At 49.1% G+C, this 26,417-nt stretch overlaps 10 protein-coding genes across 10 annotated transcripts; 5 read left to right on the top strand and 5 right to left on the bottom strand.

Moving 5' to 3' along the window:
- Nucleotides 1-90: 90 nt before the first annotated feature.
- On the bottom strand, nucleotides 91-2,098 carry N7516_006047 (TCP11 family protein; the record flags this gene model as incomplete). Its single annotated transcript, XM_057218767.1, has 2 exons — nucleotides 91-1,125; nucleotides 1,187-2,098. The coding sequence occupies 2 exons, from the start codon at nucleotides 2,096-2,098 to the stop codon at nucleotides 91-93; spliced, it is 1,947 nt and encodes a 648-aa protein (XP_057072858.1).
- A 1,456-nt stretch (nucleotides 2,099-3,554) lies between these two features.
- cp9 (putative serine carboxypeptidase) lies at nucleotides 3,555-5,204 on the top strand (the record flags this gene model as incomplete). The annotated part of the gene is made up of 2 exons (XM_057218766.1): nucleotides 3,555-3,795; nucleotides 3,850-5,204. The coding sequence occupies 2 exons, from the start codon at nucleotides 3,555-3,557 to the stop codon at nucleotides 5,202-5,204; spliced, it is 1,596 nt and encodes a 531-aa protein (XP_057072857.1).
- A 1,228-nt stretch (nucleotides 5,205-6,432) lies between these two features.
- On the top strand, nucleotides 6,433-7,046 carry N7516_006045 (actin-binding ADF family protein; the record flags this gene model as incomplete). The annotated part of the gene is made up of 3 exons (XM_057218765.1): nucleotides 6,433-6,695; nucleotides 6,803-6,933; nucleotides 7,021-7,046. 3 exons carry the CDS (start codon nucleotides 6,433-6,435, stop codon nucleotides 7,044-7,046), a joined length of 420 nt encoding a protein of 139 aa, XP_057072856.1.
- A 642-nt stretch (nucleotides 7,047-7,688) lies between these two features.
- N7516_006044 (uncharacterized protein) lies at nucleotides 7,689-10,886 on the bottom strand (the record flags this gene model as incomplete). Its single annotated transcript, XM_057218764.1, has 4 exons — nucleotides 7,689-9,789; nucleotides 9,844-10,199; nucleotides 10,259-10,370; nucleotides 10,471-10,886. The coding sequence occupies 4 exons, from the start codon at nucleotides 10,884-10,886 to the stop codon at nucleotides 7,689-7,691; spliced, it is 2,985 nt and encodes a 994-aa protein (XP_057072855.1).
- An 865-nt stretch (nucleotides 10,887-11,751) lies between these two features.
- rsm25 (mitochondrial 37S ribosomal protein mS23) lies at nucleotides 11,752-12,626 on the bottom strand (the record flags this gene model as incomplete). Its single annotated transcript, XM_057218763.1, has 2 exons — nucleotides 11,752-12,100; nucleotides 12,196-12,626. 2 exons carry the CDS (start codon nucleotides 12,624-12,626, stop codon nucleotides 11,752-11,754), a joined length of 780 nt encoding a protein of 259 aa, XP_057072854.1.
- A 453-nt stretch (nucleotides 12,627-13,079) lies between these two features.
- N7516_006042 (pentatricopeptide repeat protein) lies at nucleotides 13,080-15,449 on the top strand (the record flags this gene model as incomplete). The annotated part of the gene is made up of 1 exon (XM_057218762.1): nucleotides 13,080-15,449. The coding sequence occupies one exon, from the start codon at nucleotides 13,080-13,082 to the stop codon at nucleotides 15,447-15,449; it is 2,370 nt and encodes a 789-aa protein (XP_057072853.1).
- Nucleotides 15,450-15,792: 343 nt separating this feature from the next.
- Nucleotides 15,793-17,484, top strand: N7516_006041 (putative RecQ family helicase RecQ; the record flags this gene model as incomplete). The annotated part of the gene is made up of 4 exons (XM_057218761.1): nucleotides 15,793-15,875; nucleotides 15,927-16,048; nucleotides 16,109-16,143; nucleotides 16,192-17,484. The coding sequence occupies 4 exons, from the start codon at nucleotides 15,793-15,795 to the stop codon at nucleotides 17,482-17,484; spliced, it is 1,533 nt and encodes a 510-aa protein (XP_057072852.1).
- Nucleotides 17,485-18,003: 519 nt separating this feature from the next.
- N7516_006040 (KH domain-containing protein) lies at nucleotides 18,004-20,105 on the bottom strand (the record flags this gene model as incomplete). Its single annotated transcript, XM_057218760.1, has 9 exons — nucleotides 18,004-18,027; nucleotides 18,085-18,613; nucleotides 18,708-18,916; nucleotides 18,974-19,141; nucleotides 19,196-19,248; nucleotides 19,317-19,338; nucleotides 19,528-19,671; nucleotides 19,743-19,822; nucleotides 19,892-20,105. The coding sequence occupies 9 exons, from the start codon at nucleotides 20,103-20,105 to the stop codon at nucleotides 18,004-18,006; spliced, it is 1,443 nt and encodes a 480-aa protein (XP_057072851.1).
- Nucleotides 20,106-20,545: 440 nt separating this feature from the next.
- On the top strand, nucleotides 20,546-21,579 carry N7516_006039 (acetolactate synthase regulatory subunit; the record flags this gene model as incomplete). The annotated part of the gene is made up of 2 exons (XM_057218759.1): nucleotides 20,546-21,336; nucleotides 21,402-21,579. The coding sequence occupies 2 exons, from the start codon at nucleotides 20,546-20,548 to the stop codon at nucleotides 21,577-21,579; spliced, it is 969 nt and encodes a 322-aa protein (XP_057072850.1).
- A 1,006-nt stretch (nucleotides 21,580-22,585) lies between these two features.
- On the bottom strand, nucleotides 22,586-26,111 carry N7516_006038 (uncharacterized protein; the record flags this gene model as incomplete). Its single annotated transcript, XM_057218758.1, has 6 exons — nucleotides 22,586-22,927; nucleotides 23,010-23,185; nucleotides 23,246-23,602; nucleotides 23,632-24,576; nucleotides 24,632-25,951; nucleotides 25,988-26,111. The coding sequence occupies 6 exons, from the start codon at nucleotides 26,109-26,111 to the stop codon at nucleotides 22,586-22,588; spliced, it is 3,264 nt and encodes a 1,087-aa protein (XP_057072849.1).
- Nucleotides 26,112-26,417: the final 306 nt, after the last annotated feature.

Raw genomic sequence — 26,417 nt, 5'->3', positions numbered from 1 at the left:
AGCAAAGCAGCAAACAATAATCCAACACCGAAAATCCAAGGAGCAAAAGTAAAAGCCAAAACTAGAACCAGAACAAGAACAAGAACAAAATTATACCAATGCTGGCTGCTCAACCTCCGCCGATGCAATCTCATCTCGGAGATACAACAACGGAGCCCACACACGCCAATGCAACACACCCATATGAGCAAGACGCATGCCAATACGCTCGATATCCGACTGCTGTGGTGTCAAGGGAAGCGACGAAGTATTCACTGACCCAGATGCACCGGCAGCCCCAGTCTGCGGCACAGCAGGACCCAAAGCCACAGACAATGGAGCCCTTTGCGACTCGCAGATGGCCAACGGGGACAGCGGCAAGTATCTACGAGCCGCGGCCAGGGTGGTAGCAAGGATTCTGCTGCGCATGCTATTTTGGAAGAAAATGAAGAGCTCGGACTCATTGGAGAGATGCCACTCGAGGGCTTCCTCAATGGGCACAATAACCTCGCCTGCGACGACAGGGTCAAGCTGCAGCGCGGCACAAGCAAAACGGGCAATCTCCAGCGCGATACAGCGCATATTTTGCGTCCAGCGCTTTCCGCCGCGGTGATCTGGATCGTCGTCGTTGTTGTCTGGGTTCCCTGCGATACGGTTCTCCAGGTCCATACCGTCTTCCATTAGGGACCAGATGCGTAATCGGAAGGTGGAGTAGGTTTCTTCTGGGGTTGAGAGATACCGCTTGTGCTTGTTGACATAGGACTCGAAGATATACCAAGCGATGTCGAGGTTGATTAGGTTTTGGACTGTTGAGCGGAGCTGCCAGAGACGCTCGGAGTCGAAGAGGAAGGTTTCGGGGAAGTCGGTGGGCGGGGCGAATTGGAGTAGTTGGGCGGAGATCCCGCGGAATAGGGCTTCGAGGGGTTTGAGAGTCTCTTCTGTTTCTGGGGTTGGGGTTGTTTTTTGGGCTTCGGCATTTGCGTCGTCTTGGCGGGCTTGATCGCGCACGGATAGGTACCAATGCCGGGCGGGTTCGACTTGGAAGCCGCCGCGGTTCATTTTGCCTTGGAAGTATTCTTGGAGGAAGGGGACTGTGTCTTCGATGAGGAGAACGCGGAATGCTCGGATTTGATGGTTGGCGACGTCCTATCATTTCACGAATTAGTTTGAAATTGCAAGATAGAAATGGGGGTTAAATATAACATACCAACTTCATCGCCTCAAGAATAGAGAACAATGTTCGTAGACCATTAACAATCTCGCGGGGATCCTGAGACTGTGAACCTTTTTCAATTTGCTCCACCATAGAATCTGCCCACTCGTCTCGCATCGGAGCACAATGTGTTTTTAGGAGTTTGGCCAGCCATTTTGCCAGCGTAAGCATGTCGAGAACGCCTTTGCGTATTTGCTGCATCAGCAATGGAACTTCCAGGTTCTGCATGATGGTAGGGTGATCCCGTTCCGGAACAAGGGTCTTGATGACGTCTTGCAATGTCTCAAACAGGGCGGGCAAACGAGGATCGAAGGTGCGTCGAGTATCATCACTCGACTCGACTTCCTCGGTGGCATCGGCAGTCGCCGCATGGTAAGAGTAAACAGTAATCTCCGTGGCCAGTGAATCCCAATAATCCGCGGCTTCTTTCCGCTTGCGTTGGCCCTTCTCCCCATCTAGGTCAGGCTTGAAGTGCAGGTCGCGGTCAAAGTTGGCGTCCATGCGGAGGTTGATGTTGCTCATGATACAGGGCAGATCAAGCTCACTGAGCGTTTTTTTGGTAACCGGTGGAGATCTCCGAGCCTTACGCAATAAGCGCTGATCGCGGGAATCTAGACCCAAAGCTTGGGGTATACTGATAGCCTCTGGTGATGGGGAGGGCTCTCGAGGCCGAGAGATAACGGCTGGTACCGGTGATGCAGCCTGTCGAGCTCCATGAGGGTAGGCGAAGGGTTGCCGATGACGACGGAGAGGATGAATGGAAGTTCGGTCATCATGATTGTGAGAATCTCGCCCCTCGTTCTTGTGATACTCTTTAGAACGACCACTTCCAGCACCATAGGCCTCCAAAGGGCCTTCGGCGCCCTCCTCCTGCGTTCGGGCTTCTTTTGTGCCTTGTAGATCCATCGTTAAGCACGGTATATCTGAACCTCCCCTACTCAAACGGTCAGATAAAAGGAAGATTTTGGGGGTGGCAATGGCGAGACCACGCCATGCACCTAAGCATAGAACAAGGCGAATACGCCCCTATGCAACTCCCACAACTTACAAATTTAATAACCCCCTGTTTGCCTCAGGCAGGCAGCCAATCCGCAGTCACCGAAAAGTGATGCAAGTGAGCTGTCAATTCCTGTGGAGCCGAGGATTGCTTGGATCTGCGTCGATCGCCTCGTGGTTCCGATCAGGGGTGCAATATAGGGAGGAAGGTAAAAGGGGGGTGGAAATTAGAATATTTAAAACCAAAAAAGTGTATATGAATCCAAATAAAAGAGAATAAAATCTTTTTAAACAAAGAGTTGTAGAGTATGAAATCTCCCAAAGTAGCAAAACCTGTTGGGGGTGGGGGGGGAATTTCCAGTATACTCTCAAGAGCAAACAAGTCCAAATTGTTCGAGAGTGCACAAAGATGCAGGATAAATGGACAAATCAAAGAAGTAAAAAAAAGAAAAGAAAGAAAAGGAGTTGGCAAAGCGACCGGGATGAACTGATATAGGTGAGTGTATCCCAGATCTACACCGGATTCGGGTGGACGCAACCAGCACATTCCTATGCTGCTACCCGTGAGCAGACTCCCCTCGACTACTTGATATCTCAACATTGTAACATCTTTTCCATTTCCGATTTGAACTTGCATCTGCATTTGAAGTTCTAGTGAAAAAAAAAAGGGTAGGGGGAGAGACTCTTCGCCTCACTTTGAACTTTGAAATCAGCACTGGCCACGTGAGTGGGAGTCTCCTTTTCTCGGGGAACCACTGGATGCAGTCGAGTTGTGCATTACCAGGTACATAGTACCGTTGATTGTACTCTCCAGTTTGGCAGAGTGTTCAGAGATTATCGAGGAGAGATGAAGCAGGGCAGCTCTCGTCGAGATCGGAATGTTTTTGGATCAGCATGCCTTGGTGCCTTGATGCCTTGGTGCCTGATAATCATGGTTCATGGTCCCACATCCCTTGACAACTCTATACTTCACCTACTTCATCTACTTCAACTTAATCCCCCCAAATTGATATATTCCTGTTCTGCTGGTCAGCTCAGACATGAATAAAATTACTATGATTCAGGAGACAGCCACTGCTTATAGACGGATATGAGCTCCGCCTGAGCTCCCAAATTCACTGGCCATGTCTTTGGCCCCAATAACCCCGCTGGTCTTATTGACACCCAAATCTGGCTCAACAACCGCCTCTGTTCAATAGATCAATGACCACCACCATCTTTGAAAGGAAAATGATAAAAAGGAAACATGATTTCCACGTGGAATTTTATCTGTATGAGCATCCTAAATCTTTACTACGCAGTATCATCTCGATTATTTGCTAGAAAGAAAGCATTATCATAGTGCAAAGCACAGAGATTTCCAATCATGAATATCTCTGCATTGCTATACTTCTTTCATGTCCTATGGGCGACTCCTGGTTTTGTTTTTTCGCGAGGAATGGGTTCATACAATACTGAACGATTTGAAGTACATACCTTGCCCGGCGTTTCGGATCTACCACCCAGTTGGGCTGGCCGTCTTCCGGTTCCGGGGACTGAGGATGGAAATGAGATCTTTTTCTGGCTATTCCAGTCAGAGCAGCCAGCATACGATGACAATTTGATCAGTAAGTCTGAATAGGAAAGAACATTCAAAGGCGGTTGCTAACAAGATTGTATAGTTTGGTTCAATGGCGGCCCTGGCTGCTCATCCTTGATAGGTCTGACGACCGGTAATGGACCCATTTCTTTCGATGGCAATTCAACTCAATTTATTCGCAACCCACACTCATGGACAAAGTTGGGTAATGTGCTTTACGTTGATCAACCCGTCGGCACTGGCTACTCCACAGCTAGCTTCCCCTACCCTGTGAAGGATAATGGCCGGGTAACGACGGACTTTACACAATGGCTGCGTGGCTTCTTCGAATACTTCCCGCACATGCAGTCAAAGCAGATCCATCTGATGGGAGAGTCATATGCAGGCATCTACATACCGTACTTTGCATCGGAGCTTCTCGACGGCAAAGATTCTCCACCCCTCAATATTCGTTCAATGTCTCTCGGTGATGGATCTTGGGGAAATGGAGCAGCCATGGCGTCCGTTGCAATGGGTAAATATCTCAGATCACAGCTTGGCCTCCTCCAAATCCCCGAAGACGTCCTATCAGTCTTCGACGAGGCAGACGAAACCTGCGGCTTCAACGGCGTGTTAGAAAAGTCCGCCATATACCCTCCCCAGGCTAAAATCCATATCCCCGGAAACCCAGAGTACTTCAACATCCGACGTCGAGACCTGACAAATGCCGCCAATGCCGCATGCGACATCGCACCCACAACTGCCGAAGAAGTCCGCAGCTCACTCTTCAACTCAACCTGCTACGGCCCCTGTGCCGCCTTCTCCACAGCAAGTGACTACCTAATGGCCATCTCCACGAAAAGCACAACCCGCGGCTGTTTCGATGTCTACGACATCTCCCACGACTGCAGTGCCGTTTCAGAGCTCCCACTGATGGCAGAGTACTTCGGGCGCGCAGATGTTCAAACTGCCCTCCACGTCGATAACAGTGGACTGTACAGCGCGTGCAACTCCACAATCCTAGGAACGCTCCTTTCCGCGCCCTCACCCGTGCCTCCGGAGTACTTCATCCTCCCGTCTCTGGTTACCAACCACAACATCTCGCTCCATGTTTACTCGGGCGAGTGGGATATGTTGATCAACCACCTTGGCGCGGAGCTGTCGCTGCAGAATATGACGTGGCGCGGTGCGCAGGGCTTCGCACAGAAACCGAACAAGCCGTTCTTTGCTGATAATGCTGCGCCGTCGGCGACCAAGCAGCTTCTGTTTGAGCATACGCCTGTGGCTACCACACTTACGACTGCCACTCCCACTGCTACTGCTGCGGGTACGTGGGCTATGGAGCGTGGTGTATCATATCATTTCTTCCGTGGGGCTGGTCATAGTGTGTTTGTGAATAAGCCACGCGAGATGTTTTCCTTTGTGAAGGATGTAGTTGTTGCTCGGAGAGCTGGTTAAGTATGCCGACCTCAGGGTTGTAACCGGCGTATATTGCGGTTTTGGTTATCGAAATTGGTACTTAGAGCATGTAATCTTTTTTAGAATTCTTTTTTCTGTTTTCAAAATTCAGGTTCAAATTAGTATTTGATTCAAAGGGTCATGTAGGAATTGTAACAGTAACAGTCAGTAATGGAAGGCTTTCGGACGATGTCGACAAAAGTGTTGCATCATATAAGAAATCACCAAAAGCGATGTGATCTCGGGGTTCAAATAAGATTGTTTTCGTCATTTGCCGTGTTTATCGCATAATATCAAAAGGTTCAAACCGATCACTTACTGTAATAATCCTTGTCTTGTACGATATATATCCCACCATTTCGGCTCATTATACCAGCTATTTCGGGGAAAAGTCTTTGATTTGATTCACACCTACACAAAGTATCTTCATCTGCTTTATACTAAATTCGAAAAGACAGCTGTAATATCATTTTTCAATATCTAAATCGAGCTATCCTCATAGTACGCCGTGTCCCGCCCACTAAGGCCACAATGTTACTAGATCTCCACTATAGTGCAACAAGCACATGAATGATAATCGTATGATAAAACTTGAATGTATTAAGAGCAACATTGAGTCAAGATTATCTGGGCTTGGTCAATAGGTGTCGATGGGGGTCATCTTGAGCTAGCATGAGCTCGCATGAGTCATGATGTATCACGATGAGGGCGAGTTGCACATCAATCAGCTTCCCAGCATTGACTACATATGTACATATATGTCTGCGAAAACCCGCTATTATTATATAATGGCTTTGAAGTTCCTCCCACTCGCGCATCGGATTCTCGACTACCTCCCCCATAGCGGGTTGATGCGTGAAGTATCTTTGCCCTAATGAAGTGACAATGTAGCATGACAGAACACAATTCATTTAAAATCATAGATTTTATACTCCTTAAACTTCCTAAGATATATATATATATATATATATATATATATACATAAATATACATAAATATAAATATAAAATGTTTTCCTACGTCATGATCTACTTCCCCGCAGAGTATGGGGTAAACCAGGTGATCTCTTCCATTGTCTGACTACAAAACTATCAGCCCATCCCTGACTCGCCTTTTCTTTCCCTACTTTTCCCTCTTTTCCCTCTTTTCCCTCTTCTTCCTCTTCTTCCTCTTTACATCTCACTTCTCACATCTCACATCACACATCACACATCTCACTTCATCCACCATGACAAAAGGATTCGCAACCATCACTCCCGAATGCGAGGAAGTATTCGACGAGGTCAAAGGCACCGACAACCTCAATTACGTCATCTACGAAGCCTCCGCACACGACAAGAAGATCACCGTCGCCGAGTCAGGCAAATACAAAGACTACACCGAGTTCCTCTCTCACTTCAAGGATGATACTCCCCGGTACGCGGTTGTTGACTTCACCTACGACTCTCCTGCCGGCGATGGCCAGCGAAGCAAGCTAGTCTTTATCACATGGTATGTAGAGACGTAGGGACGCATTGGATCACCCTCGCCTTGGGGAGAGAAGGTGATCTCACAGTCATGGAAATATACATGGTGCTGACCGTTGGGACTGTGTGTAGGGTGCCAGAGGCTGCAGGCATTCATGACAAATCTTACTACACATCGAACAAAGATCATCTCTTCTACGAGCTTCAGGATATCAGTCTTCATGTCCTGGCACATTCCCAGGCGGATCTTGCTCATGCTGCGGGTATGTATACTCTGGCCCCGTGTACCATGTGACCTCATGGCTAGTATGATGGTATTCGGAACTGACATTTTTTATTTTATTTTTTAGTCTTGGGGAAGTTCAAGGCTCTCTAGAGGAGCCTTTAATCTTCAACCTTCTTGGTGAACCCGGAAAACGCTGTGTGAAGGGCGATTTACATATAAAGCGTGATCTAGCTATGCTGTGCTAGACACCATATTTCATATTAGTATAATATTTCTTACATATTTTCAATCATTCATCTCGGCCACATGCAGTAGATGTATAAATAGTTTACGCAAGTCGAAGGCTCGAGTATACATGTATGCAGTGGAAGTTTACGGTGAATTAATGTCATTTCATTTGAACCTATTGTAACAAAGAACCAGTTCACCCCCAGGATATTAACCCGCTAATGCATAGAAACAGAGGACCAAAAAGAGCACCAATGAAATGCATGTGTTGTCGATGATCAAGAAAGAGTCAATGACATGCACGATAGATTGCTTGTAGCTCAGTTCTTCCAACAGAGATCAGCCCGCTAAATCATGGATAAACAAAATACAGACCGAGGATCGGAATGCCAGGACACAGATGGCGTGACAAGGAACCACTAAAGTAACGATGCTGGCATGCACGATAGCTTGCTCATAGTCATAATCATAAGATGCAGATAAAATGAACATGGGGCGGTAATCATGACGCATAGAGAAAACAAATTTCTCTGAGATGAGAGCGTAAAAAGGTTTCATAGTCGCTTAGCGACGGAAAAATGGTGCTTGGTTTGACGAGAGAAGCGAGTCAGCACGCTGGAAGACATCCCCCTCGAAGAATTTGTCACTGTAGGCGCTGGCCGGCGTGGATGGAACAGTGGCCTGCGCAGCGGGGCCAAGTGCCGCACTCAGCGGAGTGGCAGGAACAGTGACTGATTGCGGCGGCGACGACATCATATTGAATTGGAAAGAGGGATTGTTGACCAGGGCGGATGTTGAGACGGATGTTTGATGGTGTTGCAGGTGTGGGGTCTGTAGCGGAGGGCCGTACAAGGCACTAGGAGGGGGATGGCGGTCCGGGTCTGCAAGGTAGGCCCATGGGGATACCTCAATCAAGCGGCCTGCTTCCCGGCTTGCTTTTTGGACTGGGCGTAGGAGGATGATGACGTCGGCAGGTAGAAGCTGCATACTTCTCAACTCGCGCATCTCGTTCACTAGGTCGACGAACGATTGCATGAATGATTTGCATAGCTGCCAGAATTCGCGTTGGTTGCGAAGTCCGCCGCCTGGTTCTTTGATCTTCATGGTCGAGAGACGCTGTCCTAGGGCATCGGAAACTTCCAGGCAAAACTGACATCGACGGGTGAGGTTGTTCCAGAGGATTTGGATTCCCTCTGAGTCGCGTGATTGTTGAGCAGCTTCGAGACACCTTGAAAATTGCCGACAGGCCAGTGGAAGTGCCCCGTATGCGGCATGGTACGTAGCGGTCAGCTGATGGAAGATCTTTTCGAATATTCGCTCCTCCTCGTTCTCGTCCAGTCCAGTCAGTGTGTTGACCCGGGGAGCCCCGGGAACTGGCATAGGAGGGAAAGTTTCGCCTGAGCGAGGGGTTGCCAACGAGTGTGGCATAGATGCGTTGATCATGTTCGATCTGCTGCTCGAGCGACTGCGTGCGTACGGCGCAGAGAAACCAGGAGAGCTAATGCTAGCCTGATTGGAAATCATAGTCATAGGGTACTGAGGGTGTCGAATTGTCGTGTCGCTTCGCAATCGTCGTGTGGGTGGGGCGGGATCTCTTGTTGGAGTGACCAGGGAGAGTTGAGATCGGTCTGGGACCGAGGGGAGTGGGTTACTTGGCCCAACCAAGCGTTTAGTAGCAGAGCCACGTTTGTTGATGGTCTGGAGTGGAGCATTTAGAATAGCACAAGCATTCCGTAGCTCCACTAGGCTGCCGAACATCGTCAGCATCAGCGATCGTACATAGCGCGGATCGCCGTTCGAAACGATCTTGGCAACATTGTTGCGTAGCTGCGTGCCGACGTGAATGTAGGCGGAGATGCACGTCTCACATTCACGTTTGACCGTTTCTGTGACTGATGTGATTGACTCTGGGTCATTGCACAAAGTATTTGATGCTTTCTCGAGGGCATCGTTGAGTTGGTCAACATGCGAGGAAGCATTATAAAAGACAAGCTCGAGACTGTGGCGTCTGGTGTCATCATGCTTGATCACGTTGATCAATGTATCGATATGAGAGTGAACTTGCGCGAGAGCAAAAAGAATACCTTTTGCACTCTTGATTATCGGTTCGTCGGATCCACGCTCACCCTTGTGCTCAGGCAGACTAGACATCCGATTAACCCAGCCATCTCGCGGACGCCGACGCTCTCTCGGGCTGGTGGGGCTTGGGGGAGTACTGTCATTTGAGGCTATTGGCGGCGCACCCTGGCGCGGTCGAAGAACAGATCCATGACTGAGACCCCGTAGATGGCTGTTTCGATATGGGAGCGTTTCATCCAATGTACCCAGATCTGTATTCTTCCGAGTGATCACTCCCATTCTTTTGCTACGAGCAACCGATGATCCTTGGATTATCCCCTCACTATTGCTTCGATTGCGCTCGTTGACAGAGTGAGGAGCTACACCAGGTCTTTGGAGACCAGGCAGGTGGTAAGTAGCGCCTTGCTGCCCAGAGGCCATCCGATAGTGTGATTTTAATGGAATTGGCGGTGCCCGTGATATCGATGGAGACCGAGATGAGGTTGTTGAGCTATCACCAGTGCTAGGAATTACTGGAAATCGGCCACTTAAATTCCGCTTTGAGGGTATCGGTGCTGGTACCGGTTTAATATCAAAAGAACCATCACTGCGTTGACACCGAGTTAGCTTGTATCCATCCAAAGACATGATATGAACAAACCTTGTATAAGCAACGATTTCTGGCTCGGGTGTACTTGTCTGTTGTCGTGTTTTCATAAGAAATCTCTTGAGTTTGGTCGTGGCCGCGACTTCTTTTTCGTTGTCGGTCATCCCAGATGGTGTCGCGTCGTTCTCAGTTTCCTCTAGTATTTCACGCAGTGGCTTTCGCAGAGGATTCCCGACACATTTGAAAATTTGAAGCTTATGCATCTCGGAGAGGCCAGCTGGGAGGTCGATGAGGCGATTTTGCATCACCGAGAGAACTCGCAATGACTTCAATTTGCTGATCTCATTTGGTAACTCTTTGATTTTATTTCGACTCAAATCAAGAATTTCGAGTAATGGTAGTTTGTAAACCTAGCAAGCAAGATTAACACCACAATGCAAGCATAAAGCAACTCTATCATTGTACATACTCCTTTGGGGAATTCACGGAAGTTGTTTGCTCTGATATTGAGATAGCGTAGATGCGAGCACTCTGCGAAGCGATAGGGGATGTGAAAAAGTTGATTGTTCGACAGAGATAGCCTTTATAGTGATCAGTATAGTTCAGAGCAGTGATGCCGTAGCCTATGAACAGGCAACGGAATACTTCACTATAACAGTTCAAAGCAAGGCTCCGACGTACCGTTCCACCTCGTCTTTGATCAAGTCCACTACTGGTTCAGGGATCCTGGCAATGTGTGAATGGCCAAGGTCAATGGTCAACTTAGGCTTAACCACATCCGTGACGGCCTCGCTGCCTGCTAGGGAACGCTTAGTGTCTTGGATGCCACTTTCAACGGCATGTCGCGCTAGCTCAATGGTTTCCTCTGGGCTAAGCGTTGTCGGTCCAGTCGGTTGCTTGCTAGTATTCTCAGAGGCATCCCCTAGAGCAGTTCCTGGTCGACTTTCCTCTTCCGGGTACGGAAAATCATCGCTTTGTGACGCGAGGAAGCCCCCTGACTCTGGTGTTCCATTTTCCATTTCATCTTCGTCTGTCTCGCCACGGTTCAAGCGCGGTCCACGTATCATGTCTTCAGGACGAGTCATGGCGGATGTCATAGCTGATAAAAGCCAGAGTGTTGTTGATCAAACACCTCGAAGCAGCACTTTCGTTGATGAATTTATGTAGCCAAAAGCCAACAAAATGTCCAGGTGCAGCGACCATTACCATATGAACACACTCCGGGCACCTGCGCAAAGCATCATTGACTGTGATTAAGTCGGAGGGGCTGTCACGACGTTGGACGGGGAACGGAGCTCGAGGCGGCCGTTAGGGTGGGGTCGGAGGGAAAGAAGAGGGATTGGAATCGTCAAGCGACGAATCGGCCGGGTATCAAATAGTCGAATTTAGAGCAGATTGGTTCAAGACCGAGTGAAAGAGTGCAATGAAGCTCTCATTGACAATCGCGGGCGCGATAAAGAGATTGGCCACGATGGGGATCTGGCAGGTCGAAGAATGTTGTTATCGAAGCAACAAACGTTTGAAGTGTAAGGCTGAGGCGAATAACCAAAACGAAATAAATTGAGTCTCCTGGAATGAAGGGAATTGGGGACATTCAAGTTGGGCGAGGCTGGAAATCTTCTGATTGGGTGAAACACGTCCAAACACCGGACCTCCGCAACTCTGCGTCTCGACTCCGCCTGCATCAATAAATTGGAATATCAAGGACCATATTTAGTGATAGTAGGGTGATAGTTAACTAGTTAGTTTAAGAGCTACGATTTATCTAACTACACCTAGAAATTAATTGACCAAGAATGCATGTGCTATCGCGTAAATAGAGCTAGGGAAGTACAACGCCCAGCAGAACAGATCAAATAATATACATAGGCCATCAATATGAAAGACTAGGGGGATCAAAAGCTCCTAAAAAAAGGAGGTGTAGCATAATGGTGTTCGAACTCACTCCAACATCTCAGGCTCTTACAGAGTGACCGCCTCTGTTTCCTCGCCTTCCTGCTCACTTGACTCAGTAGTGTCTCCCAGATCTGGTGCGCCGCTGAGAGCTGATTTCCGTTGGTCCTGGATCAAAGAAGTTTCCCGGGCCCAGGCAACCCATTTGTCGTACTGCTCGTTCTCCATCTTCATGCCAATGTCCATGTATGATGGTCCGAACTCTGCGCCATATGCCGCAGCTTCTTCCGCAGCCACCCGACGTTGAATGTCCTCCTGCAACCGAAGTCTGTAGAATTCTCGACGAGCAATATCGTAAGCGGCGCTCCTTTTCATATCCGGGACATTATTCAAAAGCCACAACTGTCGCTGGACAACACTAGTATCAGAAAAGTAACACATTAGCATCGGGGGAAGTTTCGTATAAGAAAGAAAAATAAAAGCATTAGAAGCAGAAACGATTAGGAAACACACCTTTCACCATCTAACCGCTTCCCTGGCTGTTGGATGCGGCTCCAATCATAGTGTTCAAAGTCCTTGCCAGTGCTCTCAAGAAGCACACGGGGCCGGGCAAGCTCCCAGGGATGATCGCGGAAGAACTGAGTTCGCAACTGATCTTCCTCATATTTGAGCTCGACAGGCTGGAAAAGTCGACTAGGCTTCTTGGGCTTTCTGCGCTTCTCTTGGACTTGGAAGACGACCTGCGGCTTCGATGATCCAGCGACGGTCTTCAACCGTTGCTGGACAAGCTCGTGCTGAGGGGGACGGGTGCGAATGAGGGTTTCAGCAGGAGGAATCTCGCCAACCACACTGACCCATTGTGGCAGTTTGCTGGTCTTTCCACTGGCGAATTGATTGAGTGCTGTCTGTCGCACCCGGAGGGCTGTGAGGTTTATTTTGCCCATGGCAGTTGGACACAGCCGGTAGCTAAAAGAACTTGAAATAAAAGAAGAATTGGGACGCGACTGGAGACAGCAAATCAATTGACAAGATATGCGCTGCAGGAGGACGAGGTGGTTGATGCGGGAGCGAAAAAGATGGGATTGGCAAAGGGCGGCTCCGATTGGTCAAGGGGTGGACTCCGCCAGGCCAGAAAGTGCAGGGCCGTTCATCTTCAGAAAAACACTCCTACGTCTTCCAAATCTTGTCCCTCTCCCCCTTTGTCTACTTTTCGCGCCCAGAAAGTAGACGGCTCTCTCTTGTGCGAGTGGCAAAGGGCTTTCTCTTGGATGCGGCCTACCTAATGCCACGATGTCTGTCATCTCATGCCTCATCCAAATAGGTCCCCCAGCTCGCCAAGCCTGCGAATTCACCCCAAGCAGGCCTTGGATGAGCTTCCTCTCCTTCGACAAACCTCAATGCCTCCTTCGAAACCCCCTTCTCACACCTCCTCGGTCCGAAGACTCTGTCCCCGTCGTCCTCGCCCATCCGTCGCGTCAATAGCAGATATTTTTGTCGGCTCGCTGGTTCTGGCAAGCTTCTGCCACGAACACTCGCCCAATCGTCGGGGGTTGTCGACAGTAGCCTGGAGTGCCTCAGATCATAGTTTACGAAAATTTCAGGGCAAAGGCGCCACTGGTCGCAGACAGCTACCACCCCGACGACAACCGGAGTATTCAAGCTCAAGGTTTCAATTGTCGCAACCCAAAAGATGGATCAGCAACGGATTGGCACGTACGAATGACGATAACACAGAGGAGTATAATATTGAGACCGAGTTACGGGAGGAGGCGGAGACAGACAACGACTATATACCATTGTGGCCGGCAAAGAATGAAGACGCGGAATCGCAGACCCATTGTGAAAGATTTGATTTTACATACGATTTCGACCGCAGAATAGAGATAACAAAACACATCAAAGCCGACATCGACCCCAAACAGCCGGACAAATACCCCCGCCAATCCTTCCCATCATGGCTACAGCCCGAGAAGGAGAAACACCTCTCTACCTCGAAACTGTACGAAAAGTCCTTGGCGAATTATGACTGGGAAGAAGCAGTGAATGCTGTAGCGCCATATTCGCGTTACAAAAAGACGTACAAAGATGATTCGCCCGATCAAATGGAAATCCACTCGGTTGAGAAGCTGGTCAGAACGTTGTGGGAAGAGCCAAACCCGTCCACCCAATACCTGTTCCGATTATACAGAGATATTCCCGCCCCGGGTGTAGCTTTGCTTTCGAAACGCACCCGCGGTGCTCTTTTGCGTTTATTCGCGCATCCTCGAGATCGACGGTGGGTAGATGCTCGTCGCTACTTGGCATTGGTGGACGACATGGTAACTGCGCGACTCCCGCTATCTCGCTCACTCTGGTCTTCCGCGATACATCTTTCTGGCCGAGCCAACGGCAAAGTTTTGAAACGAGATCTTATCCGAGCCGTGGGCATGTGGCAGAAGATGGAACATATCGCTGGAGTGAAGGCTGACGAGGTGGTCTTCAACATCCTGTTCGACATCGCAATCAAAGCCAGTGCATTCAAAGTTGCTGATCGACTAGAGGAGGAAATGACCGAGCGGGGTCTGAGCTTTTCACGCTGTGGAAAAACGTCAAAAATTTATTATTTCGGGATGATACGGGATGTTGAAGGTATCCGAGAGACTTTTGACGATTTTGTGAGATCGGGCGAGATCGTCGACACAGTTGTCATGAACTGCCTCGTTGCCTCTTTCCTTCGGGCAGGTGACATCCAAACTGCGGAGCAGCTCTACGCACGCATGCTGGAGAAACAATCAAGCAACAACAAGCGCCTTTCGCATTCGGACGATGGGTCCCACGATGGCGGCTCAAATCTGAGCTATGACATGCCCCAATATCGGGAAAGATCTAGGAAGTTGGGCCGCGTATTGAAGAAGTCATCAGCACTCAAGGAGAAGTTTCCAGAATACCACCGTGCTCTCCAGGATTCTCTCTCCATTGCACCCGACACGCGAACTTTTTATATCTTCCTGCGACACTATGCCTACAACACTGGCCAGCTCGATAGCTTCATGGCTGTCATACGTGATATGGAGAAGACCTTTATCGTCCCACCACGTGCTATAATCTACCTGTTCCTTTTTGAAGGGTTCGCTCTTCATGGTCGGAGGAAAAAGCAGTGGAGTGCGGAAAATCTTCGGCTGACATGGCATGCATACATCCGGGCTCTGCGCGACTCGAATGCAAGACTTCGTGGATTAAATTTAAATTTGAACAACCGAAAGATGACTTGGGAGAACCCATTGGCTAAGAGCGTGGCAATCGATGTCGAGGAGCCACCAGTGACCGATTCTCCCAACGGGTTGTACATGGCTTTACCAACAGAAGATACAGTTGGAAATCCAGAGGGATCCGAAGAAACTGCTGATGGCTCTGCCATGGATGATTCTCAAGACACAGAACAAGACGCAAAGCCTGAGCTGGATGAAACAGAAGATGAATCCACGGAAATAGAGGAACTTGATGTAGATGAGGTCTTCAACCCTCGTTTGCAGTTCCCCAGCGAAGCAGAGCAAGAAGAAGTCTGGGACCCCGAGCAGCGTCTCGAGAATGGTCTTTTTGTTGGGCGTCGCATGATCACCGTTATTCTGCAAGCATTTGGAACATGCTGTGGCCCCCAAGAGGTCCTCGAGGTTTGGTTGCAACTTGAGCGGCTTTGGCATCCACAGCAGCGCAAGGCGATTGATGTTTTTGCCGTCAAGGAAGAGCTTGATAAACAGATGTCCAGGGACCCACATCGGAATCGCTGAACAAGAAAGAGGAGCAGCTGAAATCTGGATTCAGCACTTGTACATTATTTTCCATATAGATCTGCCATATACCGCCTCGATTTCTAGCGTGTCTTTGGCGCAAATGCATTATTTTACATGAATACCAAGTCCAGTTTGTAGACTCTAGTTCGTAGATCCTAGTCCCTCACTGTCATGAAGTATTGGTGCAAAAGTGATCAAATGGCAGTCCAATCAATCCCAGAAAGGAAGGAGCAGGTCGCCACGTGACACCGCGTTCTTGGACGCGGTTGAAGACTCAATCTCCTCCTTCTAGCACTTTCACCTAACACTTTTGGTCTTTCTATCTCTGCTATGAGGCACAATGGATCGTAACCCAGCGGTGACGCGCCAAACAGCCAATATGCGATGGGTCTTGAAACATACCTTCAAAAAGAATGATTTCCGGTGAGTTGACGAATTAGGCAAGAGGGTCAATTTACTTATTCCGCCACATAGTCCACTCCAACGAGAAGTGATCGCGTCCGTCATAGAAGGGCATGATGTCTTCCTTCAAGCGTGCACTTCGTTTGGAAAGAGCTTGTGTTATCAGTTACCTGCGGTTCTCAAAGATTGGGGCTGTGAGTTTTAACATCTCTTCTTATTCCAATGACGGATTGGCCTGACTTCAATATCTCTAGTGACCGTTGTCGTCTGTCCACTTCTCTCATTGATGGTGAGTGTGGTTCTAGAAAGAGTGTGGTCAAACGCTAATCCCCAACAGACTGATCAAGTGAACACATTGAAAGCTCTTGGCGTGGCAGTCGCTACGATCAACTCTAATACTACTCATGATGAGAGACAGCGTGTTTTTGAGGATATGCTGTGTGGCCACCCGAGCACACGCCTACTTTATGTGACTCCAGAGTTATGCCAGACGAACAACTTCCGCCGCCGCTTGCTCATAGTTCACAAGCAAGGTCAGCTCATCCGCGTTGCTATTGATGAAGCGCATTGCATCAGTGAATGGGGCCATGACTTCCGGACAGCTTATAAAGAGCTAGGATGGTTCAGGAAGAACCTCGTCAACCCGGTCGTTCCAATCACTGCCTTGACAGCTACTGCGACACCTCGAGTTCGCTCGGACATGATAAACATCTTGGGGTTGGATCTGGAAAATCTCCGGATGTTTAACACCCCATCAGATCGTCCAAATATTCACTACGAGGTACGATATCTCGCAGACTTTGCTGAGGACAACAGCGGCGCAGAAGACAGCCAGTTACAAAACTTGCTCAGATGGCTCAAGGGTATCCAAACCCGACGAGAGGCCCGACTTGGCAGCGAAGTGACACTACTTCCTCCGATGTCAGGAATCGTATATGTAGGGACCCGAGCTATGGCCGAACACCTTGCAAGCCGGCTATCCTCTTCATCGGACGAGATGGTCACGGCAGTGGCATACCACGCCGGCGTGGAAGCCACCAAGCGCGCGCATATTCAATCAACGTGGAAGTCATCTCGGCCATGCCAGCCCGCCAATGGGGAAAAGACACCCGCTTTCTCCATCATCGTGGCAACGAATGCCTTCGGGATGGGAATCGATAATCCAGATGTCCGCTTTGTGGTGCATTGGACACCACCCCGAAGCTTCGAAAGCTTTGTTCAAGAGTCAGGGCGTGCAGGTCGAGACAGCCGCGCTGCTGCCTCGCTTGTCTACTACGGAATTCAAGAGAGGAACTTTATAGAGACTATGATCTACCGTGATACTGAATCTCACCGTGCGAATGGCCCCGAAAATCGAGAGGCCAAGCTTGAAAGCTTCGGCAAGGTCATTCGGTACTGTGAGAGTATTAGGAGGTGCAGACATGAACTGATCAAAGAGTTCTTCGGTGATTTCGAGCTAGAAGAAATGGGATCACAACTGCCGGCTAAGGAAGGTGTGTCTGTTACAAGCTCATCCCCTTGCGACTTCGCCTGCGATTTTTGCAAAGAGGGTCGTGTTGGGTTGGCGAAGCGCCGGGAGAAAATGGCATCTGAGACTCAGATGGCTCTCCTATACGCGGATTTCGACTAAGTGATATCGTCTTCTATGATTGTGCTGCTTGGTTTAGTATTTTCTTTATTTTTCTTGTCATCTTGTCATCTTGTTACTTCTCTTAAGTTTTCTGCTTGCATTTTTGAGGCGCCAACGGCATGAATGGCGCAGGGAGGGGGCTTTTTGTACTTCACATATACCACAGAGACAGACAGAGACATGGAATCCAGCATCTGAGCCGCTCAGCAACCTGTGCTCGCTTCTAAAGAGTTTAGTCACAGCAAGAAATCCACTGTCAATAAGCAAGCCTTTTATTATGAACACAATTATGAAGTTTACCGAGTATGGAAATAGGTAAATCAAAGGGTTAGACACAAGACAAACTGCTAGACTTCTTTAGCAAAGACAAAAAGATCTGAAAGAGATTAACGACAAGAAATCGCTGTATCACCCTCGTTTTGCAAACGACCAGGACATGCTTTTGTTCGCCGTATATGTCAAATGAATGCGACTGGACAGCGGGAGGCACAACATTAACCCACCAAAACAGCTTCTGGCCTAAAGACCAGGGGGTGGGGGGACCTGCAACTCATATATCAGTAATCAAAACTAGCACAGAGTTACATGCGAATAACGTACCGCGCTATAGCTGCCACCCGCACCAGGAGGCGGAGGTGGCGGGGATCCAGAGCTAGGAGGTGGAGGAGGGGCCTCGGTAGCCGGGGCAGCAGGCGGAGCAGTGCCATCTGCTTGCTGCTGGGCGGCGGCCATTTGCTGATAGTACTGGTAGTATGCGACGTAGTTCTGATATCCACCGTAGGCAGCATAGGGGTCGGCAGTGCCGTAGTACTGGGCGTACTGAGCACTGTAGTCAGCGGCAGTGGGGGTAGCGGCGGCGCTCGGGGAAGCGGCAGCGGCAGCCTGGCCTGCAGGGCTAGCAGAAGAAGTATTATGCTGCTGACGATTGTTGTAGCCACCGCCGTATCCACCACCGCCACCACCTCCACCTTGGTAGCGATCACCACGATCACCGCGATCACCACCGCGGTATCCACCGTAGTTGTGCTGGGGTGGGTTCTCCTTGAAACGCTGGTATTGTTCCTTGACATTGGTTAGGAGGTCCTCGCAAAGCTCCTTTGCTTGCTGGACATCGTTGGCTTCAGGACCACTTAAAAGACTGTCAGTAGAAGCTCATAGTAGAAATGAGCGAGGCAAAAAGGAAGTAAGAAACAACGTCAGCAAGAAAATGGATGAAAACTCACGCCACATGAAGGAACATAGCTTCATCGCTTTCACGGCCAGTGCTCGATTCGATGAATCCGGAGCCACGGCCCTTGATCTGAACACGGCAACGAGTCTGCTGTTGGATGTGCTTCACATAGGCACCGCCCTGTCCGACGACCTGAGCACGTAAGTTGAAACCAGGGATGGGCTCAAGATCGATGGGGATACGTTCATCCGGCCATTTGCGCTGTATGAAGTTAGCCAGATTATTATATTAACCAAGGGGAAAGGAATAGTCCCATACACGGCCATACTCATCCCGCTCAACCTGTTGCTCGGGTTCCCGGCGGCGGAAGCGTCGCTCGTCGACCAGATTCGGAAGTTCTTTTTGCATCAGGTCATTAATCATCGAGACTGCTTTCTCCAGACCATCCTTATTGGTGCTGGTCACGTGTAGGTACAAGGGAGGGCTCTAAACAAGAATAATCAGCATTTTGATCTCGCCAATGTTTGGAGTATTCCTTACCGCAGCAGTCGCCATGTTCTTGTCGGGGTAATAGTTGCCTCGGGTTGTCACATCTTGAGAGAAAAAAACAGTGAGTGAGACCTTCTTTGCCTAAAGTTGAAAATATAAAAGGAAGTCGTACCGGCGCCGGTTTCATCTTGAATCTATAAGTCACGCAGCGGAGGTCAGCAGATGCAACAGAGGGTGAATTGGATGCTATGTTTTAGTGAAGGGTAAGCTTCATCAAGTCCGAAAGAAGAGAGCAGAACGATGAGAGAGCGAAATACAAAGTACCCCAATCTTCTATGAGGAACATGACTGGAATATCAGCAATTGACAAAGGGGATAATTACCATCTTCTGAGTAGATCCCTTCGTCAGGGTATAGCGATTGCGTAGATCATTGATCTCAATGTCCTTGATGTAGTCTCCATCTGCGACATAGATTTCGGCGTTCAAAGTCGCTGCGCCCCTCGGCGGCGGGCGACTGGGAATTCTCTGTCGTGTTCTCGGCCTGTCACACATTGTTAGAAATTTGGTATAACGAATCGAAGTGAGTGTGTATTCACAGAGCGGACTGGAGGAACATCAACGTGTTGAATGCCCTTCTTCACCTGAAGCTGCGCATTAATCTTGGCTGCTGCTGCCGCTATAGAGACCACAATAGTTAGCCGTATGATCTGAATTATGATGGTATATGGACCCGAGTGTAACGCACCTGCGGCGGCGGCAGGATCCACTGCAGATGGCTTTTCTGGAGCATCTGCGCTAGGGCTGCGACTCAGCGGGCGACTCAACGGACTACGAGTGCGGGCCGACTCTGATTGTTTGTTGGACGGAGATCGAGAGCGTCGGTCAAAACGGGAGCGCCGGGGCTCAGGTTCAGCTTGGTCAAAGCGAGATCGCTTCACTCGATGTTCATCGTCCGCCATGGTGAAAGATGGGGTACAGTGAAAAGGGAGAGAAAAGGTCGGGGAAGAGAAGCTCAAAAAGGTCCAGATCGAATGCGGGAAGGAGTTTTAGAGGTGGAGGCCGAACAACCAACCAACAAAGCCACCCAAGACAAATTCGAGGAGATTTTGAGTAAACTGAAAAGCTCCAAGTGATTAGAATATGACGATTATGATATATTTCTCATTTCCAAAAGCTGGTCCGGTTTTTGGCAATCCCTTCGGCCATGTTGAATATTGGAGGTCACGTGGTAAGAGATCACGTGCTTTCTATACTAGCAGGTGCACTACACCACTTTAGGTCTAGCTTACTCTGAGTCAGCGGGCGGTCGCCGAGGTCGGCGCATTAAAAAGAATATACCCGGGGCGAATCTGGAGTGAATGAATCATCGCACAACCCATTCACATTATTTGAACTCCTCATGGCTTTCAGGCGCCCATTGACGCTGTCCCTGGGGTCAGCGTCGCAGCTGTCATCTGCTGCAGCTACTGCCCGGTCCCGCGCTGCTGCGCTTCCTCGATTCACCACTATTCGTGCATCGTCGAGCTCAACTTCAGCTCTTGCCTACAAGGCATTGCACCGTCGCTCTCCTCTGCCTTTGCCGGTCTCCGATGCTTCCCCACAATGGGATGCTCCCACCGCTGTCTCCTCCATTCTCTATGAGACTCCCGTGGCACCCTCCAACCCACCCAAGCGGCACATCCTGAACTGCCTCGTGCAGAACGAGCCCGGTGTGCTGTCCCGTGTGTCTGGTATCTTGGCCGCCCGTGGCTTCAACATCGACAGTCTGGTTGTTTGCAACACCGAGGTTGAGGATCTCTCGCGCATGACCATCGTACTACAGGGCCAGGATGGTGTTGTCGAGCAGGCTCGCCGCCAGCTGGATGACCTTGTCCCCGTCTGGGCTGTGTTGGACTACACTGATTCCGCTCTTGTGCAGCGTGAGCTTCTCCTGGCTAAGGTCTCTATTCTTGGTCCTGAGTTCTTTGAGGAGCTTCTCCAGCACCACCGCGAGATCACCACCTCGCCAGACTCCCTGGACCACAAGCACGCCAGCCTTGACCACACCGCCCAGCAATACCACCCCCGTCACCTTCCCCAGAGTCAGGCTCTGCGTCACAAGCATGAGCACTTGGATGCCATTACCCGCCTGACTCACCAGTTCGGTGGTAAGATCCTGGATATCAGCACTAACAACTGCATTGTCGAGGTGTAAGTATTTCCTCTGTTCTGACTCATGCTTTTTTATCACAATTGACTCATTCGGCCTCCTATAGCTCTGCCAAGCCTAACCGTATCGACTCTTTCCTCAAGCTGATCGGTCCCTTCGGTATTCTTGAGTCCACCCGGACCGGTCTGATGGCCCTTCCCCGCTCTCCTCTGGGCGAGCCCAACGAGGAGATCGAGAAGGATGCTGCCGACGTTGTTGATGCCAGCACCCTGCCCCCTGGCTAAACTATATATCGAATTTCCAACTCAAAACTTACATACCCGAATAGGATTCGTTTGGTCTCTTGGCTTTTTGTATCTTATAGCTTTCCCGTGGAGTTGACATAATTTTAAAATTGATGGCTTAGCCATTGTCTGTAAAATTACAACAATTATTGTTTCCGCCGTATTTATACATAACCCTTGCTTTGTTCAACGACAAATTTCTATGATACTTCAAGTGGCGGTGTACGGTTATTCAACAGATATCTACCATCCCTAGATTGGAGATCGATCGTACATACTCCACCACGCTTGCTTCCAATAGTCTCTCAAGCATTAATCATGGAGAAAATACCATTGCTATTAACGTGTTAATGGCATTAGTGTTTCTATATCAACCGTAGTTTATGGTCTTACCACGATGACAACCTAAAAAACATATAAATACTGCGCATGTCCATCTAAAAGAAGTTCCATCTAATTTCTCAACTAATGAGATGTAAGACTTCCAACAACCCCTTCAGCATGCGCATATATGTACAATATATCAGGCCCATTCTACATTGTATAGCTTAATACTGGTACATGCCCAGGTGGGACTATAGTGAAGGTCAGTAGGAGGGAATGAATAGCACAGGATTTCACAATGAGACAATGAGAAGGGATAGGAGGGAGGGCAACTAGCCACGGTTGCAGTGGTGTTCTTCCAACTGGTCACCCTATGATTAACATATGTATGTTCCATCTATATCAAACACATGTACTTACCTAGGTACTGGCTCCTGGTGTGTTCCCGAGCAGAGTCTAGGGCCTAATATATATATACCGCTGCAGTGACAATCTGAGGTTCCGATTAGAAGAATAGAGGACATTTTTAGTGTTATTGTTTGGACATGTCTCTACTATTGTTGTTAGTTTGATGTGATTTTATTTGGCTTTCATCTATGGATGTAAACTGGGAGCAACATATGTATGCACCCGGACATCGCCGATCTAGTAGCAACAAACACAACAAGACCTTCAATACACTCTAAATCCTCACTTTAGCCGCAATGCCCTTACTATGGTAGAGAATGACATCCGTATAGTTCCCAATTAGAACTCCAACCTTAGCGACAGCATCCATCTCCAACGACTGACCGAGTGCCTTACGCAGAGCGTCGTACCCAACCCCGCCCATATCGAGATCGACTGGCAAGCGTGGACTCCTGGATATACCAGGCGGCACTTCGAAGGGTTCACGATGATTGATTCGGCCGATTGGCTCATTTTTCTCATAGAAAGCCGTTGCGTCAATCGAGGTGATTGAGATATTGTTTTCTGTCAGGGGCGAGGAGAGGATGAATTCTGCTGTCGAGGACCAGAGGTAGAACTATATTTGTGAGTAAGTGTTAGTTGAAACTTATTTCTTCTCTCTGTGTGGGGACATGGTATTTGTGAAAAGGAGCATGTACCGTTGCATCATGGATAAAACGAGGCTTTTGATCCCCATCATCGCTTCCCGGTGAACCCGGAGTAGATATGCGAGGGACAGGAACAGTAATGTTGAGGACGGATAATGCTTCACCTAGGCCGGGTAGAGATGGAATCGTGTTTCGATGGCTTTTGATGGTGATCGATGTATTCAAGCCTGAGTGAAAGCATCAGCATAATCTATCACAGGAATGCATGCCATCTACAAGGGACTGACCTGATATATAGGATGAAAACAATGCCCGCCCTGCCTCGACGCCATCTACTCCAGCTGCGTCCAACGGACACCAAAAGAAGTCGATAGGCACGTAACTGTTGTTGCCAGGCCCAACGGAGATATTCTGAGCGGTGATGTGGGCCACAGCAGTGTCATTGTAGAGTATGAGGAGGTCAACGAAGGGGACTGTGGCCGAGTAATTCGTTGGATTGGTAAAATTCGCCTGCGTAGATACCATCATAGAGGATTTAGTCGTGTTTCCTAGTTTTAATGAGACGATGCGTGGATTGATTCGGTCAAGTGAATTCCCGATGGAAGCTATGACATGGTCAATGGCCGAAATAATCTTGATTTGTACTAAGATCTTCTAGTTCATGAAAACATACTCTTCACGGGTACCTTCCCTTCCGCAGGGAGTCCTCGCACGGCGAAGCGACCCAAGCCAGTTGAGACCTTTGTGTCTACGGTGGCAGCGACCCGCAGTACCACTGTTTCGCTGCCGAAAAGCATTGATTGGATGACCTCTGCCAAAAGCCCGTCATCTGTGACTTGTAATGGTGCTTCCTTGAGTGCGAACTCCACAAGGAGTGCAGAAGATCCATCTTGATCATCCACCAATGTGGAGTTGGCGTCTTGCCAGTGGCTGATATTCAACACGCCGAACTTCTCTTCTTTGTAGTAGACATCTGCAAGGGCACGAACTTGCGGGACTTCTACTGAGAAATTCATCTCCTCTGGCAAAGCGATGAGAACCTTCACTAGAGCAGACACTGTTGGTTGCGAGTCCGGGGAATCTGGCTCCGCGAAAGGGTTAGGAAGGGAGAAATGTGTATCGGACATCGTGAAGTTCTTCACGAGGTTGTCCAACGCATGTCCCGTAAACGGAAGAGGTACAGTCACGCTGCGCAGTAGATCGACAATCCATGCTGGGGTATCGGGCAATGGTGCATCCGATCCACGAACGTAGATAGTCGTTTCGAGACCTTGCATAAGGCTCGAAACCAAAAGATCTAGAGGAGAACCCTCCTTTCCTGGGCAGGTAGAGGTCAATGCATCGGGTAGCTGTTGGATGAGACCATCAATGCCGACTGCAGTCTCCTGGCCAGGGTAAACATCAACCGCGCTTGTCTTCGCATCGGCGACCAGAATATAAGGATCCCCGGGTGAACAGTTTGGCACCAGAATGTCAAAGCCGAGGGCAGGAACAGTGAGAGCGACGGGAGAATCAATCAAAGACGAAATTAAGACATCCACTGCCATGGCACCACTGTTTGCGTCATGCACATTCAGCTTGAGGATATTGATCGTTGGCAGAGCAGGGAAATCATGTTCTGAGGAGGGTTAGTTTATATGCTCCAGTACCAAAAACGACCAAATACACTATACCTTCAATGATAATATTGTCAGTCAGAACTTTAGTTCCTAAAGCGAACAATCCTGACTTGAGCTGCAATGTTGCCTTGCCCTTGACATTAAGGCGGCCCAATCTTCCCTCAATCCAATCAATAGCTACCGCGTGGATTCCTCGAATGTCACCAGCCTCTAGATCAGTGAGGAAGTCGACATTGGTATGATGGCCATTACGGATGTTCACTTTGATGGAGGGCAATGTTGCATTTCCAACAAGCACATTCCCATACTCTGGGAGATAAACTTCAACATTCGATGGGCCCGTCTCAACCTCCCTGGCAATCCACGTGGCCAATCGACCAATGCCTCGGACTGACTTATTCTTAACGCGGCCCGAGTCCATCACGAAATCGCCCTGAATCCGAGCTCGAACACCGTTGGATGTTGTGGAATCAATTGATACTGCCGTCGGTTTGAAGACAGCGGATTCTTGGGCATATTCTTGAACTGCCGCCGGGGCAGCAAAGGCAAGTACCAATATCGTCAAAACACTCAGCGTTAAAACAGAGAGAGAGATAACCGTCGGCCATGGTACACGGCTCCGCTTCTTGTTGACGCCATCCTCGGGCGGGTTTTGTGATGCGAACGAAGATGATCGCGACAATCCTTGCTCGGTCCCGTAGGTCAATCCATCTTCACGGCGGTGTAATAAAGGTGTTGATTCTGATGACAATTCATATGATGGCCTAGGCTGGTCGACGGATATTCTCTCCAGAGACCGTTCAGGAAGGCTAGACTGTTCATCCAACAGAGCCTGGTTCGTCGCATCCGACATCACAGCCCAACCTGAATGAGATTGTGATGTTTTCTGCTCCAGAGGCCGTTCAGTAAGGTTAGACTGTTCATCCAACAGAGCCTGGTCGGTCGCATCCGACATCACAGCCCAACCTGAATGAGATTTTGATGTTTTCTGCCCCAGAGACCGTTCAGTAAGGCTAGACTGTTCATCCAACGGAGCCTGGTCGGTCGCATCCGACATCACAGCCCAACCTGAATGAGATTGTGATGTTTTCTGCCCCAGAGACCGTTCAGTAAGGCTAGACTGTTCATCCAACGGAGCCTGGTCGGTCGCATCCGACATCACAACCCAACCTGAATGAGATTGTGATGTTTTCTGCTCTAGAGACCGTTCAGTAAGGTTAGACTGTTCATCCAACAGAGCCTGGTCGGTCGCATCCGACATCGCAGCCCAACCTGAATGAGATTGTGATATGTTCTGCCCCAGAGACCGTTCAGTAAGGTTAGACTGTTCATCCAACAGAGCCTGGTCGGTCGCATCCGACATCGCAGCCCAACCTAAATGAGATCGTGATATTTTCTGCTCTATTTTACCATCCGATTTATATTCAGAGCTGTGAAACTCATGCGATGAGTCTGTCGATAATTGATATGATGCGGATGCTCTCTCGGAGCCAAACTGCGCATCTAGCAGAGGCTGGTTTGCCTCGTCAGCCATTGTGGCCTTAGATGGATGGATAAATCACAGTGAGTTGTAGTTGTTAGAGCTGATGGGGAGTATAGGAAAACAATGAGTCCAAATCACACAACACAGAGAAAGAGAGAGAGAGAGAGAGGGATGGAGGAAGAAAGGGAGAGGCAAGATGTAATGGAGTTGATGACGATAGGCCAATGATAACGGAACCGGAGCTGTGGAGAGATAGACACCTTGGTACCTGAATTATTGGGCCACAAGGCACCAATACCCTCGCACATCACATCCACCAGACTAATTTATTGAGTCACTCATCCAAGGTTTCTTCGC

The sequence above is a fragment of the Penicillium verrucosum genome (assembly GCF_028828655.1).
Source record: "Penicillium verrucosum strain IBT 35672 chromosome Unknown utg000002l_segment0_segment0, whole genome shotgun sequence".
NCBI lineage: Eukaryota > Fungi > Ascomycota > Eurotiomycetes > Eurotiales > Aspergillaceae > Penicillium > Penicillium verrucosum.
This window is presented reverse-complemented; position numbering and strand designations above follow the sequence as displayed.